The sequence below is a fragment of the Prorops nasuta genome, unplaced genomic scaffold, assembly GCF_024137725.1.
Source record: "Prorops nasuta isolate Cenicafe-Biocafe unplaced genomic scaffold, Cenicafe_Pnas_1.2 PNAS00019, whole genome shotgun sequence".
Classification (NCBI taxonomy): Eukaryota; Metazoa; Arthropoda; class Insecta; order Hymenoptera; family Bethylidae; genus Prorops; species Prorops nasuta.
Genome location: NW_027116816.1, coordinates 1611587 through 1628039, shown reverse-complemented (window position 1 = coordinate 1628039; position 16453 = coordinate 1611587). Strand labels below are relative to the sequence as shown.

The 16453-nt window shown below is 38.9% G+C and overlaps 1 protein-coding gene across 1 annotated transcript; it reads right to left on the bottom strand.

Moving 5' to 3' along the window:
* Positions 1-20: 20 nt before the first annotated feature.
* On the bottom strand, positions 21-1664 carry LOC136780362 (methylmalonic aciduria and homocystinuria type D homolog, mitochondrial). The gene is made up of 5 exons (XM_066738670.1): positions 1562-1664; positions 1295-1433; positions 679-1091; positions 399-615; positions 21-321 (listed from the first exon to the last, which is right to left on the bottom strand). Exons 1-5 carry the CDS (start codon positions 1562-1564, stop codon positions 236-238), a joined length of 858 nt encoding a protein of 285 aa, XP_066594767.1. The 5' UTR covers positions 1565-1664; the 3' UTR covers positions 21-235.
* Positions 1665-16453: the final 14789 nt, after the last annotated feature.

Below are 16453 nucleotides of genomic sequence, written 5' to 3'. Positions count from 1 at the left end.
TTCCAATTGCTACCAAGAAATATTCATTCACCTAAAATTTTATTAAATGTATATATTTACATAATCTGCAAGTTAATTGTAACTGGGACATAACGGAGAGCTCATAAATAAGAGGATTTGCAGTATAAATTTCCGTCGTATTATTTAAAATAATACTCTGCTAAAGCTTACATCAGAAGTCATTGTAATATACATTCTTTTAATAACTAAATTGGAAGTGTAAGCCTGGTGGCAGTTATACACTATTTACCTCGTTACTTTGTTCACTCATTATCTCTTTTAAAAATTCTGTACTTGGTGGGGCAGTGGTAAACAAACTTCCTGAAATAAAAGAGTAATTTGAATAAGATTTAAACATTGAGTGTTAAGTTGTAAGAACAACTCTTATATCAAATTACCCATGAAATTTTGGCGTGTGTTTTCACAAGTAATGATTTTACAATTATTTCTATTCTCTATTTTAAAACCTAAACAACGAAATCTTTCATCCGTTTGATAAAGGCTATTATTTTTATGTGGACTAAAATATGGTTGACCACTAAATGGATTGATAAAATCTGCCCAATATCCTAGCATTTTTAATTTAGAGCAAATGTCCAAAGCTGCTAGCAAGAACTGAAAAAATCATTATTTTATATCCAATTAAATAGTTATATTAATCGAATCTAAAATACTTACATATTTTGCTAATTTCTCAGTTTCTATTTCTGTTCTCCATTTCATGGTTTTTTTATTAATTTTTTGACTTATTGTCACTACAGTGAGTTGTGGAGAATTGACTTCTAAACAGAGAGGAAATAGCTCTTGTAGGCTTTTACGCAGAAGTAGAGGACATTCTTTTGCAACAAAATATAACATTTTACATGGATCATAAAATTTTTCACTATGGATCCCATATCCCCTATTTAATGGCTCCTCTGTGTACTCATTGGAATCTGCCCTTTCCACGCTTATATATTGGGTTTTCATTTGGGCTGTACTAGTTATATCTAACCAACCGAGTCCAATACTTCCAGGTAAATAAAATCTGAATCCTCTTGGAGTGAGTAACTCCCAATTGGAATTTGTACCAAATACCGTGTTATCAATATCTGCGCATTAATGTTATTATATAAACAATGATAACAATATATGGTAATAAATATATACAGCAAAGTATTGTTAATTTATGAGTATTTGTAGATTTTTAAACGTAAAAGAATTTTATAATGTTAGGTAAGAATATATAAGTTGTTTTTAAAGGGTAAAGAAAATGTTCTATTCATCGAAAAAGTAAAAAAATTGTTGTATCTACCATCCAGTGTTTCATTGTTTGCTTTTAATATTTTATATGTATAAATATTTTTATCACTACGTCGAGAATATTTTGCTTTTAGTATTAGATTGTAGAGACTCCATACACCATGTTTCTTTATTAATTTACCACAAATCATCTGAAATGTCATAAAAACTAGGGTTACAATATTGGTTAACACATAATATTGCTTTTGCTGGTTAATAGTTAATACAATGTACACTTCAATGCAACCACTTAATTTTATTAGATACTCATGATTGTTACCATTGAGCTCTGATTTAATTTACATACTGGATTTATATTATTTTTGAGTACAAAATTTCTCCGTTTGTTGTGTACGTTTAATTCACAAATAAAATGATGACTGCTGATAAATCAGATGAATGTATTAGGTATATGCACTATCTATATTTTCTGGCTTACATTCGAGAATTTGTTGCCCTTGGATCCTCCAAATAGCAAACAGAAATAGTTTATACGATTGGTCAATCAGTCAGCACTTTTTCAATTTGACCAATCATTTCATGCATTTTTCCCTAATCTGTGGCGCGCCAAGTGTACATATTGTACATATGTACTATGTATGTAGAGTGAGACGGTGGCATACTTACCAACCCTAAGCAGAACTTTCCATTTATAGGGTTGACAGCATTGAGAGCACAAATTCAAGTTACATAGGATCCGCCGTCGGATCCGTCCATAGTTATACAACTAATGCCAGGTATGGCTTTTTCTAATGTTTCGATGCATTTAGGAACTGCTTTAAAAAGACACCAGCGCTCTTACTATGTAGTACTAATACGCGCGCCTATGTATAACTCATCCTCGCTTATCTCGTATATACACAATGGGAAATTAAATCATATGTAGCTCAGGCATCAGATAGTGTAGTAATGAATTAAATAATATAATTCAACCCGGGAAAAAAAAACTATAGTATAATTAACGGGAATCCGTATACCGACATTACATAGCGAAAACTATTTCGCATGCAACGTCGTCATTTGTTGACGGATTGTAAAGTTATTACAGGTTTTTGGAAATGCCAGAAGCTTATCTACTAAGTTACGTTAGGAAAATTAACAAAAAATGAAAAAAAAATTTTTGTTTAAATAAATATATTAACATTATTGAGAAACAACAATTAAATCGCAAAATCCCCCAACGTACTTTACTAGATAATGTTCATACGTTTCCAAAAAGTCCACAAAAATGCAAATCTGTCAAGAAATGACGATGCTGCATGCAAAATAAATAATGGAAGAATTTCATGTTGGCGACTTCCCGAACACGAAATTCTTCCATTATTTATTTTGCATGCAGCATCGTCATTTCTTGACAGATTTGCATTTTTGTGGACTTTTTGGAAACGTATGAACATTATCTAGTAAAGTACGTTGGGGGATTTTGCGATTTAATTGTTGTTTCTCAATAATGTTAATATATTTATTTAAACAAAAATTTTTTTTCATTTTTTGTTAATTTTCCTTACGTAACTTAGTAGATAATCTTCTGGCATTTCCAAAAACCTGTAATAACTTTACAATCCGTCAACAAATGACGACGCTGCATGCGAAATAGTTTTCGCCCTGTAATGTCGGTATACGGATTCCCGTTAAGGTGTGGTGTGCTCTTGGCACTTCTACAAGATTCCCAAAGATCAGAAGATTAATTCGAATCATTTACTAATCGGAAGGGATCTTGTAGAAGTGAGCCCCCCCACCACGACAAGGTGGCACACCGTCGGGGAGGGAGGCGGCGCCGCCTCACCTGAAACAAAAAGAAAACAAAAATATACTTGAAAAAACGAGTATTCAACCCGAAATGTGGAAGGATTTTCAAAGAAAATATTTCCACATTTCAGATTCTAATTAGGAATTTCAAAGACAGACAAAGATATAAATTAATAAAGCATGCTACAAAAAGTGAATGAATAGAGAAACTAACTAAATTGTTACTTCTTTCTAGCTGTTAATTGAAAAGCTTCCTCCTCTCGAGCGTGAATGTTAATTCACACAAAGGTCAACCAGATCATGACTGATACTCTCCTCAGTGACTAATTACCCTTACTTTCTTTGTCCCTTGGTGTGGATCCGAGTTGTCACACGAAGAACTACTACGTCGAGGAAACGATTTACACATCAATAAAGATGGACCCCTACTAGGTGAACTTAATGAGCCAACGTCGAGAGTCCACAAGGACAAAGTAAGTAAGGGTTGATAGTCGCTGAAGGAGGATCAGCCCGAGCCAGTTGACACTCGAGAGTCCACTTCTCAATAAACACCTGTACTTGAATTAACAATGAATGAAAATAATAAGATTAAATTTATCTATCCTTGAAATTATTTAAATAAATGTGGACTTAAGTAAACGGACAGGTAATTAAGCCGTACTCGTTGACAGCCTTGTCCTATAAGAGTCCTTTCTAAAACAAAATAAATTAAACAAGTATGAGAAATAAAAAAATAAATTATTTGCCAGTACGTCCTCTCCCGATGATGTCCCGATTCCAAGTGAGGGTTTGACTTGGTCCAACCCAGGATGGCTATGGAGCATGATTAGTGTTGGATTTATGTCGATATTGGGAAAATGCGGTCACTATCCATGGCTCTCTCCTGCTCCAACTGAAACAGAAAGAAAACAAAAATAAAATTGAAAAAACGAGTATTCAACCCGAAATGTGGAAGGATTTTCAAGGAAAATATTTCCACATTTCAGATTCTAATTGGGAATTTCAAGGACAGACAAAGATATAAATTAATAAAGCATGCTACAAAAAGTGAATGAACAGAGAAGCTAACGAAATTGTTACTTCTTTCCAGCGGTTAGTTGAGAAGCTTCCTCCTCTCGAGCGTGAATGTTAATTCACACAAAGGTCGACCAGATCACTGCTGATACTCTCCTCAGTGACTAATAACCCTTACTTTCTTTGTCCCTTGGTGTGGATCCGAGTTGTCACACGAAGAACTACTACGTCGAGGAAACGATTTACACATCAATAAAGATGGACCCCTATTAGGTGAACTTAATGAGCCAACGTCGAGAGTCCACAAGGACAAAGTAAGTAAGGGTTGATAGTCGCTGAAGGAGGATCAGCCCGAGCCAGTTGACACTCGAGAGTCCACTTCTCAATAAACACCTGTACTTGAATTAACAATGAATGAAAATAATAAGATTAAATTTATCTATCCTTGAAATTATTTAAATAAGTGTGGACTTAAGTAAACGGACTGGTAATTAAGCCGTACTCGTTGACAGCTTTGTCCTACAAGAGTCCTTCCTAAAACATAAAATAAATTAAACAAGTATGAGAAATAAAAAAATAAATTATTTGCCAGTACGTCCTCTCCCGATGATGTCCCGATTCCAAGTGAGGGTTTGACTTGGTCCAACCCAGGATGGCAATGGCGCATGATTAGTGTTGGATTTATGTCGATATTGGGAAAATGCGGTCACTATCCATGGCTCTCTCCTGCTCCAACTGAAACAGAAAGAAAACAAAAATAAAATTGAAAAAACGAGTATTCAACCCGAAATGTGGAAGGATTTTCAAGGAAAATATTTCCACATTTCAGATTCTAATTGGGAATTTCAAGGACAGACAAAGATATAAATTAATAAAGCATGCTACAAAAAGTGAATGAACAGAGAAGCTAACGAAATTGTTACTTCTTTCCAGCGGTTAGTTGAGAAGCTTCCTCCTCTCGAGCGTGAATGTTAATTCACACAAAGGTCGACCAGATCACTGCTGATACTCTCCTCAGTGACTAATAACCCTTACTTTCTTTGTCCCTTGGTGTGGATCCGAGTTGTCACACGAAGAACTACTACGTCGAGGAAACGATTTACACATCAATAAAGATGGACCCCTATTAGGTGAACTTAATGAGCCAACGTCGAGAGTCCACAAGGACAAAGTAAGTAAGGGTTGATAGTCGCTGAAGGAGGATCAGCCCGAGCCAGTTGACACTCGAGAGTCCACTTCTCAATAAACACCTGTACTTGAATTAACAATGAATGAAAATAATAAGATTAAATTTATCTATCCTTGAAATTATTTAAATAAGTGTGGACTTAAGTAAACGGACTCGTAATTAAGCCGTACTCGTTGACAGCTTTGTCCTACAAGAGTCCTTCCTAAAACATAAAATAAATTAAACAAGTATGAGAAATAAAAAAATAAATTATTTGCCAGTACGTCCTCTCCCGATGATGTCCCGATTCCAAGTGAGGGTTTGACTTGGTCCAACCCAGGATGGCAATGGCGCATGATTAGTGTTGGATTTATGTCGATATTGGGAAAATGCGGTCACTATCCATGGCTCTCTCCTGCTCCAACTGAAACAGAAAGAAAACAAAAATAAAATTGAAAAAACGAGTATTCAACCCGAAATGTGGAAGGATTTTCAAGGAAAATATTTCCACATTTCAGATTCTAATTGGGAATTTCAAGGACAGACAAAGATATAAATTAATAAAGCATGCTACAAAAAGTGAATGAACAGAGAAGCTAACGAAATTGTTACTTCTTTCCAGCGGTTAGTTGAGAAGCTTCCTCCTCTCGAGCGTGAATGTTAATTCACACAAAGGTCGACCAGATCACTGCTGATACTCTCCTCAGTGACTAATAACCCTTACTTTCTTTGTCCCTTGGTGTGGATCCGAGTTGTCACACGAAGAACTACTACGTCGAGGAAACGATTTACACATCAATAAAGATGGACCCCTATTAGGTGAACTTAATGAGCCAACGTCGAGAGTCCACAAGGACAAAGTAAGTAAGGGTTGATAGTCGCTGAAGGAGGATCAGCCCGAGCCAGTTGACACTCGAGAGTCCACTTCTCAATAAACACCTGTACTTGAATTAACAATGAATGAAAATAATAAGATTAAATTTATCTATCCTTGAAATTATTTAAATAAATGTAGACTTAAGTAAACGGACTCGTAATTAAGCCGTACTCGTTGACAGCTTTGTCCTACAAGAGTCCTTCCTAAAACATAAAATAAATTAAACAAGTATGAGAAATAAAAAAATAAATTATTTGCCAGTACGTCCTCTCCCGATGATGTCCCGATTCCAAGTGAGGGTTTGACTTGGTCCAACCCAGGATGGCAATGGCGCATGATTAGTGTTGGATTTATGTCGATATTGGGAAAATGCGGTCACTATCCATGGCTCTCTCCTGCTCCAACTGAAACAGAAAGAAAACAAAAATAAAATTGAAAAAACGAGTATTCAACCCGAAATGTGGAAGGATTTTCAAGGAAAATATTTCCACATTTCAGATTCTAATTGGGAATTTCAAGGACAGACAAAGATATAAATTAATAAAGCATGCTACAAAAAGTGAATGAACAGAGAAGCTAACGAAATTGTTACTTCTTTCCAGCGGTTAGTTGAGAAGCTTCCTCCTCTCGAGCGTGAATGTTAATTCACACAAAGGTCGACCAGATCACTGCTGATACTCTCCTCAGTGACTAATAACCCTTACTTTCTTTGTCCCTTGGTGTGGATCCGAGTTGTCACACGAAGAACTACTACGTCGAGGAAACGATTTACACATCAATAAAGATGGACCCCTATTAGGTGAACTTAATGAGCCAACGTCGAGAGTCCACAAGGACAAAGTAAGTAAGGGTTGATAGTCGCTGAAGGAGGATCAGCCCGAGCCAGTTGACACTCGAGAGTCCACTTCTCAATAAACACCTGTACTTGAATTAACAATGAATGAAAATAATAAGATTAAATTTATCTATCCTTGAAATTATTTAAATAAATGTAGACTTAAGTAAACGGACTCGTAATTAAGCCGTACTCGTTGACAGCTTTGTCCTACAAGAGTCCTTCCTAAAACATAAAATAAATTAAACAAGTATGAGAAATAAAAAAATAAATTATTTGCCAGTACGTCCTCTCCCGATGATGTCCCGATTCCAAGTGAGGGTTTGACTTGGTCCAACCCAGGATGGCAATGGCGCATGATTAGTGTTGGATTTATGTCGATATTGGGAAAATGCGGTCACTATCCATGGCTCTCTCCTGCTCCAACTGAAACAGAAAGAAAACAAAAATAAAATTGAAAAAACGAGTATTCAACCCGAAATGTGGAAGGATTTTCAAGGAAAATATTTCCACATTTCAGATTCTAATTGGGAATTTCAAGGACAGACAAAGATATAAATTAATAAAGCATGCTACAAAAAGTGAATGAACAGAGAAGCTAACGAAATTGTTACTTCTTTCCAGCGGTTAGTTGAGAAGCTTCCTCCTCTCGAGCGTGAATGTTAATTCACACAAAGGTCGACCAGATCACTGCTGATACTCTCCTCAGTGACTAATAACCCTTACTTTCTTTGTCCCTTGGTGTGGATCCGAGTTGTCACACGAAGAACTACTACGTCGAGGAAACGATTTACACATCAATAAAGATGGACCCCTATTAGGTGAACTTAATGAGCCAACGTCGAGAGTCCACAAGGACAAAGTAAGTAAGGGTTGATAGTCGCTGAAGGAGGATCAGCCCGAGCCAGTTGACACTCGAGAGTCCACTTCTCAATAAACACCTGTACTTGAATTAACAATGAATGAAAATAATAAGATTAAATTTATCTATCCTTGAAATTATTTAAATAAGTGTGGACTTAAGTAAACGGACTGGTAATTAAGCCGTACTCGTTGACAGCTTTGTCCTACAAGAGTCCTTCCTAAAACATAAAATAAATTAAACAAGTATGAGAAATAAAAAAATAAATTATTTGCCAGTACGTCCTCTCCCGATGATGTCCCGATTCCAAGTGAGGGTTTGACTTGGTCCAACCCAGGATGGCAATGGCGCATGATTAGTGTTGGATTTATGTCGATATTGGGAAAATGCGGTCACTATCCATGGCTCTCTCCTGCTCCAACTGAAACAGAAAGAAAACAAAAATAAAATTGAAAAAACGAGTATTCAACCCGAAATGTGGAAGGATTTTCAAGGAAAATATTTCCACATTTCAGATTCTAATTGGGAATTTCAAGGACAGACAAAGATATAAATTAATAAAGCATGCTACAAAAAGTGAATGAACAGAGAAGCTAACGAAATTGTTACTTCTTTCCAGCGGTTAGTTGAGAAGCTTCCTCCTCTCGAGCGTGAATGTTAATTCACACAAAGGTCGACCAGATCACTGCTGATACTCTCCTCAGTGACTAATAACCCTTACTTTCTTTGTCCCTTGGTGTGGATCCGAGTTGTCACACGAAGAACTACTACGTCGAGGAAACGATTTACACATCAATAAAGATGGACCCCTATTAGGTGAACTTAATGAGCCAACGTCGAGAGTCCACAAGGACAAAGTAAGTAAGGGTTGATAGTCGCTGAAGGAGGATCAGCCCGAGCCAGTTGACACTCGAGAGTCCACTTCTCAATAAACACCTGTACTTGAATTAACAATGAATGAAAATAATAAGATTAAATTTATCTATCCTTGAAATTATTTAAATAAGTGTGGACTTAAGTAAACGGACTGGTAATTAAGCCGTACTCGTTGACAGCTTTGTCCTACAAGAGTCCTTCCTAAAACATAAAATAAATTAAACAAGTATGAGAAATTAAAAAATAAATTATTTGCCAGTACGTCCTCTCCCGATGATGTCCCGATTCCAAGTGAGGGTTTGACTTGGTCCAACCCAGGATGGCAATGGCGCATGATTAGTGTTGGATTTATGTCGATATTGGGAAAATGCGGTCACTATCCATGGCTCTCTCCCGCTCCAACTGAAACAGAAAGAAAACAAAAATAAAATTGAAAAAACGAGTATTCAACCCGAAATGTGGAAGGATTTTCAAGGAAAATATTTCCACATTTCAGATTCTAATTGGGAATTTCAAGGACAGACAAAGATATAAATTAATAAAGCATGCTACAAAAATTGAATGAACAGAGAAGCTAACGAAATTGTTACTTCTTTCCAGCGGTTAGTTGAGAAGCTTCCTCCTCTCGAGCGTGAATGTTAATTCACACAAAGGTCGACCAGATCACGGCTGATACTCTCCTCAGTGACTAATAACCCTTACTTTCTTTGTCCCTTGGTGTGGATCCGAGTTGTCACACGAAGAACTACTACGTCGAGGAAACGATTTACACATCAATAAAGATGGACCCCTATTAGGTGAACTTAATGAGCCAACATCGAGAGTCCACAAGGACAAAGTAAGTAAGGGTTGATTGTGACTGAAGGAGGATCAGCCCGAGCCAGTTGACACTCGAGAGTCCACTTCTCAATAAACACCTGTACTTGAATTAACAATGAATGAAAGTAATAAAAGTAAATTTGCCTATCCTTGAAATTATTTAAATAAATGTGGACTTAAGAAAACGGAGAGTGTTTACTTCCTACTCCTTGGTAGCCTTGTCCTATAAGCGTCCTTCCTAAAACATAAAATAAATTAAACATGTATGAGAAATAAGAAAAGAATGTATTTGCCTGTACGTCTTCCTCCAACGACGGCTCGATTCCGAATGATGGTTTGACTCACTCCAACCCAGGGTGGCAATGGCGCATGATTGGTGTCGATTCGTTATAGGATTTATATCGTTGTTGGATACGGGGTCACTATCCATGGTCCTCTAGCGCTCGACCTGAAACAAACAAAAAAATTAGAATAAATTTGGAAAAAAACGAGAATTAAACCCGAAATGTGGAAGGATTTTCAAGGAAAATATTCCCACATTTCAAATACTAATTAGAAATTTCAAGGACAGACAAAGATATAAATTAATAAAGCATGCTACAAAAAGTGAATGAAAACAGAAGCTAACGAAATTGTTACTTCTTTCCAGCGGTTAATTGATAAGCTTCCTCCTCTCGAGCGTGAATGTTAATTCACACAAAGGTCAACCAGATCATGACTGATACTCTCCTCAGTGACTAATTATTACCCTTACATTCTTTGCCCCTTGGTGTGGATCCGAGTTGTCACACGAAGAACTACTACGTCGAGGAAACGATTTACACATCAATAAAGATGGACCCCTATTAGGTGAACTTAATGAGTCAACGTCGAGAGTCCACAAGGACAAAGTAAGTAAGGGTTGATAGTCGCTGAAGGAGGATCAGCCCGAGCCAGTTGACACTCGAGAGTCCACTTCTCAATAAACACCTGTACTTGAATTAACAATGAATGAAAATAATAAGATTAAATTTATCTATCCTTGAAATTATTTAAATAAATGTGGATTTAAGTAAACGGTCAGGTAATTAAGCCTTACTCGTTGACAGCCTTGCCCTATACTTGTCCCTCTTAAAACTTAAAAAAATTAAGCAAGTATGAAAAGTAGAAAAATAATTAGGATATTTGTCAGTACGTCCTCCTCTGATGACGGTTTGACTCCAAATAATGGTTTGTCTTTCTCCAACTGATGGAGAAAAGGGTACAGGGTTGGTATGAATTCCATATCGAATATATATCGATATTGGACAGTTTTGCCACTAGGAATAGTCCTCTTCCACTCCACCTGAAAATAAGAAATGTTAACAAAATTTGAAAAAACGAGTATTTAACCTGAAATATGGAAGGTTTTTCAAACAAAATATTTCCATATTTTATTTTATAATTTGGAATTTCAAGAACTGGCAAAAATGGTATTTAATACGAAGATTCTACCAAAAACATACGATTATAAAAAAAAAGGGAAAATGGTATTTGATTCTAGTTATTAATTGAGATGCATCTTTCTCTCGAGAGAGTGAACGTTAATTCAATTAAGATGTGCCTTTATTAGTTGAACTGGACATGTGGGAAGATAGAATCTCCGTGGAAAATGAAGTTGAGGTGATTCCCTTTATTTTAAAAGGAATTAAGAAACCTGAAAATGATACCCTACCTAATACCGAAAACTATAATGACTATCTAATTCACAAAGCTAAAGAGCCTACATATAACGCCAATCTAAACCTAATGAAAAACAGAAAATACGCGCAAAATAGAAATAGACGATACGGAAGATCTGAAAAACATTAAAAACAAAACAAGAAATGATTTTAACCGAAGAATGGCCAACTATAACCTACTGATAGGTTTTTGGTCATTCTTTAGTTAATAAAAAAAATTTCCACGGTTTTACCCATGGGACTCACTCATTCAGCGAATTCCCAGCCATAATTCATACATATTCTGCGATAATACCAAAGATGGGAATGGTGATGTTGATGGCGATGATAATGGCGTTTATGATGACGATGGAGATGAGGACGCTGACGTTATGCACTCGCGAAAAAATGATTTTTAAACGGCACTGCGCGAATTCTTTTTAAGGTACACTTCTGGCGACAACCGCACTACGCGACGAGCACTTCACGACTGACACTACGAGACTCGGATTATTCAAAATGCACTACGCGACGCGATTTCTTTTTAACGTACACTACCGGGATAACCGCACTACGCGACGAGCACTTCACGACTGACACTAAAAGACTCGGATTTTTCAAACTGCACTGCGAGACGCGATTTCTTTTTAACGTACACTACCGGGACAACCGCACTACGCGACGAGCACTTCACGACTGACACTAAAAGACTCGGATTTTTCAAAAGGCACTACGCAACGCGATTTCTTTTTAACCTGCACTACCGGGACAACCGCACTACGCGACGAGCACTTCACGACTGACACTAAAAGACTCGGATTTTTCAAACTGCACTGCGCGACGCGATTTGTCTTTAACGTATACTACGCGGGACAACCGCACTCCGCGACGAACACTTATCGACTGACACTACGAAACTCGGATTATTCAAAAGGCACTACGCGACGCGATTTCTTTTTAACGTACACTACCGGGACAACCGCACTACGCGACGAGCAGTTCACGACTGACACTACAGACTCGGATTTTTAAAGTAGCAGTGCGCTACGCGATTTCTTTTAAACGTACACTACGCAGGAGAACCGCACTACGCGACGAGCACTTCACGACTGACACTACGAGACTCGGATTATTCAAAAGGCACTACGCGACGCGATTTCTTTTTAACGTGCACTACCGGGACAACCGCACTACGCGACGAGCACTTCACGACTGACACTACGAGACTCGGATTATTCAAAAGGCACTACGCGACGCGATTTCTTTTTAACGTGCACTACCGGGACAACCGCACTACGCGACGAGCACTTCATGACTGACACTACAGACTCGGATTTTTAAAGCAGCTGTGCGCTACGCGATTTCTTTCTAACGAACACTACGCGAGAGAACCGCACAACGCGACGAGCACTTCACAACTGACACTTCGAGACTCGTATTTTTAAATCAGCAGTGCGCTACGCGATTTCTTTTTAACGAACACTACGCAGGAGAACCGCACTACGCGACGAGCACTTCACGACTGACACTACGAGACTCGGATTATTCAAAAGGCACTACGCGACGCGATTTCTTTTTAACGTGCACTACGCAGGAGAACCGCACTACGCGACGAGCACTTCACGACTGACACTACGAGACTCGGATTATTCAAAAGGCACTACGCGACGCGATTTCTTTTTAACGTGCACTACCGGGACAACCGCACTACGCGACGAGCACTTCATGACTGACACTACAGACTCGGATTTTTAAAGCAGCTGTGCGCTACGCGATTTCTTTCTAACGAACACTACGCGAGAGAACCGCACAACGCGACGAGCACTTCACAACTGACACTTCGAGAATCGTATTTTTAAATCAGCAGTGCGCTACGCGATTTCTTTTTAACGAACACTACCGGGACAACCGCACTACGCGACGAGCAGTTCACGACTGACACTACAGACTCGGATTTTTAAAGCAGCTGTGCGCTACGCGATTTCTTTCTAACGAACACTACGCGAGAGAACCGCACTACGCGACGAGCACTTCACAACTGACACTTCGAGACTTAGATTTTTAATGTAGCTGTGCGCTACGCGATTTCTTTTAAACGTACACTACGCAGGAGAACCGCACTACGCGACGAGCACTTCACGACTGACACTACGAGACTCGGATTATTCAAAAGGCACTACGCGACGCGATTTCTTTTTAACGTGCACTACCGGGACAACCGCACTACGCGACGAGCAGTTCACGACTGACACTAAAAGACTCGGATTTTTAAAGTAGCAGTGCGCTACGCGATTTCTTTTAAACGTACACTACGCGGGAGAACCGCACTACGCGACGAGCACTTCACGACTGACACTACAGACTTGGATTTTTAAAGTAGCTGTGCGCTACGCGATTTCTTTTAAACGTACACTACGCAGGAGAACCGCACTACGCGACGAGCACTTCACGACTGACACTACGAGACTCGGATTATTCAAAAGGCACTACGCGACGCGATTTCTTTTTAACGTACACTACCGGGACAACCGCACTACGCGACGAGCACTTCACGACTGACACTAAAAGACTCGGATTTTTCAAACTGCACTGCGCGACGCGATTTCTTTTTAACGTACACTACCGGGACAACCGCACTACGCGACGAGCAGTTCACGAATGACACTACAGACTCGGATTTTTAAAGTAGCAGTGCGCTACGCGATTTCTTTTAAACGTACACTACGCGGGAGAACTGCACTACGCGACGAGCAGTTCACGACTGACACTACAGACTCGGATTTTTAAAGTAGCAGTGCGCTACACGATTTCTTTTAAACGTACACTACGCGGGAGAACCGCACTAAGCGACGAGCACTTCACGACTGACACTACAGACTTGGATTTTTAAAGTAGCAGTGCGCTACGCGATTTCTTTTTAACGTACACTACCGGGACAACCGCACTACGCGACGAGCACTTCACGACTGACACTAAAAGACTCGGATTTTTCAAAAGGCACTACGCGATGCGATTTCTTTTTAACGTACACTACCGGGACAACCGCACTACGCGACGAGCACTTCACGACTGACACTAAAAGACTCGGATTTTTCAAACTGCACTGCGCGACGCGATTTGTCTTTAACGTATACTACGCGGGACAACCGCACTCCGCGACGAACACTTATCGACTGACACTACGAAACTCGGATTATTCAAAAGGCACTACGCGACGCGATTTCTTTTTAACGTACACTACCGGGACAACCGCACTACGCGACGAGCAGTTCACGACTGACACTACAGACTCGGATTTTTATAGTAGCAGTGCGCTACGCGATTTCTTTTAAACGTACACTACGCGGGAGAACCGCACTACGCGACGAGCACTTCACGACTGACACTACAGACTTGGATTTTTAAAGTAGCTGTGCGCTACGCGATTTCTTTTAAACGTACACTACGCAGGAGAACCGCACTACGCGACGAGCACTTCACGACTGACACTACGAGACTCGGATTTTTCAAAAGGCACTACGCGACGCGATTTCTTTTTAACGTACACTACCGGGACAACCGCACTACGCGACGAGCAGTTCACGACTGACACTACAGACTCGGATTTTTAAAGTAGCAGTGCGCTACGCGATTTCTTTTAAACGTACACTACGCGGGAGAACTGCACTACGCGACGAGCAGTTCACGACTGACACTACAGACTCGGATTTTTAAAGTAGCATTGCGCTACGCGATTTCTTTTAAACGTACACTACGCGGGAGAACCGCACTATGCGACGAGCACTTCACGACTGACACTACAGACTTGGATTTTTAAAGTAGCAGTGCGCTACGCGATTTCTTTTAAACGTACACTACGCAGGAGAACCGCACTACGCGACGAGCACTTCACGACTGACAGTACGAGACTCGGATTTTTCAAAAGGCACTACGCGACGCGATTTCTTTTTAACGTACACTACCGGGACAACCGCACTACGCGACGAGCACTTCACGACTGACACTAAAAGACTCGGATTTTTCAAACTGCACTGCGCGACGCGATTTGTCTTTAACGTATACTACGCGGGACAACCGCACCCCGCGACGAACAATTATCGACTGACACTACGAAACTCGGATTTTTCAAACAGCACTGCTCGGCGCGATTTTTATTTCAACATATAATACGCGGTACAACCGCATTCCGCGACGAACACTTAACGACTGACACTTCGAAACTCGGATTTTTCAAACAGCACTGCGCGACGCGAATTTTATTTCAACGTATACTACGCGGGACAACCGCACTACGCGACGAACACTTATCGATTGACACTTCGAATCTTGGATTTTTCAAACGGCATTTCGTAACGCGAGTTTTATTTTAAGGTATACTACTCTGTAAAACCGCACTCCACGACGAGCACTTATCGACTGACACTACGAGACTCGGATTTTTCAAACGACACTCCTCGACGTGACATTTTTAAACGCGCTCTCTCACTCTTTAGTGAAGTCGCTAACCGTAACAGAAATAAATTATTGCATGTAATTTTATAGAGTTAATTTTAATTTATTTAACTTTAATATAATTAAAGTAAAACTGGCAGGCTTTAACAGTCTTTGAGGCTTCTGTCTTTATTCGCTGCAGCACTCACACACACATACACAATAGACACGCTCCGCACTGACTGTAGTCACAAATTTTCTATTTATTACGCGAATTATACACAGATAAAAGCTTTTATTTTCATCACACACTGCATTCATTACTATATATTCTATTAAAATATCCCAACTGCATTACTTAAATTTCCCTCTTGACATAATTAAATATGCGGAAATTATATAGAAAAGTTAAGCTTAATTTTTAAACAATTTATCGTCACCAATGCCGAATACTTATAATTGCACAACACTATTAAAAAATTTTAACTAGAATTTTAAATTTATTTAGAAATTAATAATAATTAATAAAATCTTAAATAAATTTAAATTGTTTGTATAAAAATAATAAAAGCTAATTCAATTTATTTAAATTTTATAAAACGCGGCACAATTTTATTAATATTATAAAATAAATAGCTCATAAGTGATGAAAATAAAACATTAAATTATTTTTAATCGCGACTAATTTAAACTAAATGTCAGTACTCAGTGGTTACGAAAAACTACAACGCGGGATCCACTGACGACCGGTACGCGGATAATTGATAACTGAGTTGATGTACCCGCTACGCGAGAGGGCTATGCGGAACAGGTATCGCTTATTGTGAGCGGGTTAATTAGCAATCGCACCTGATTGGTTGCA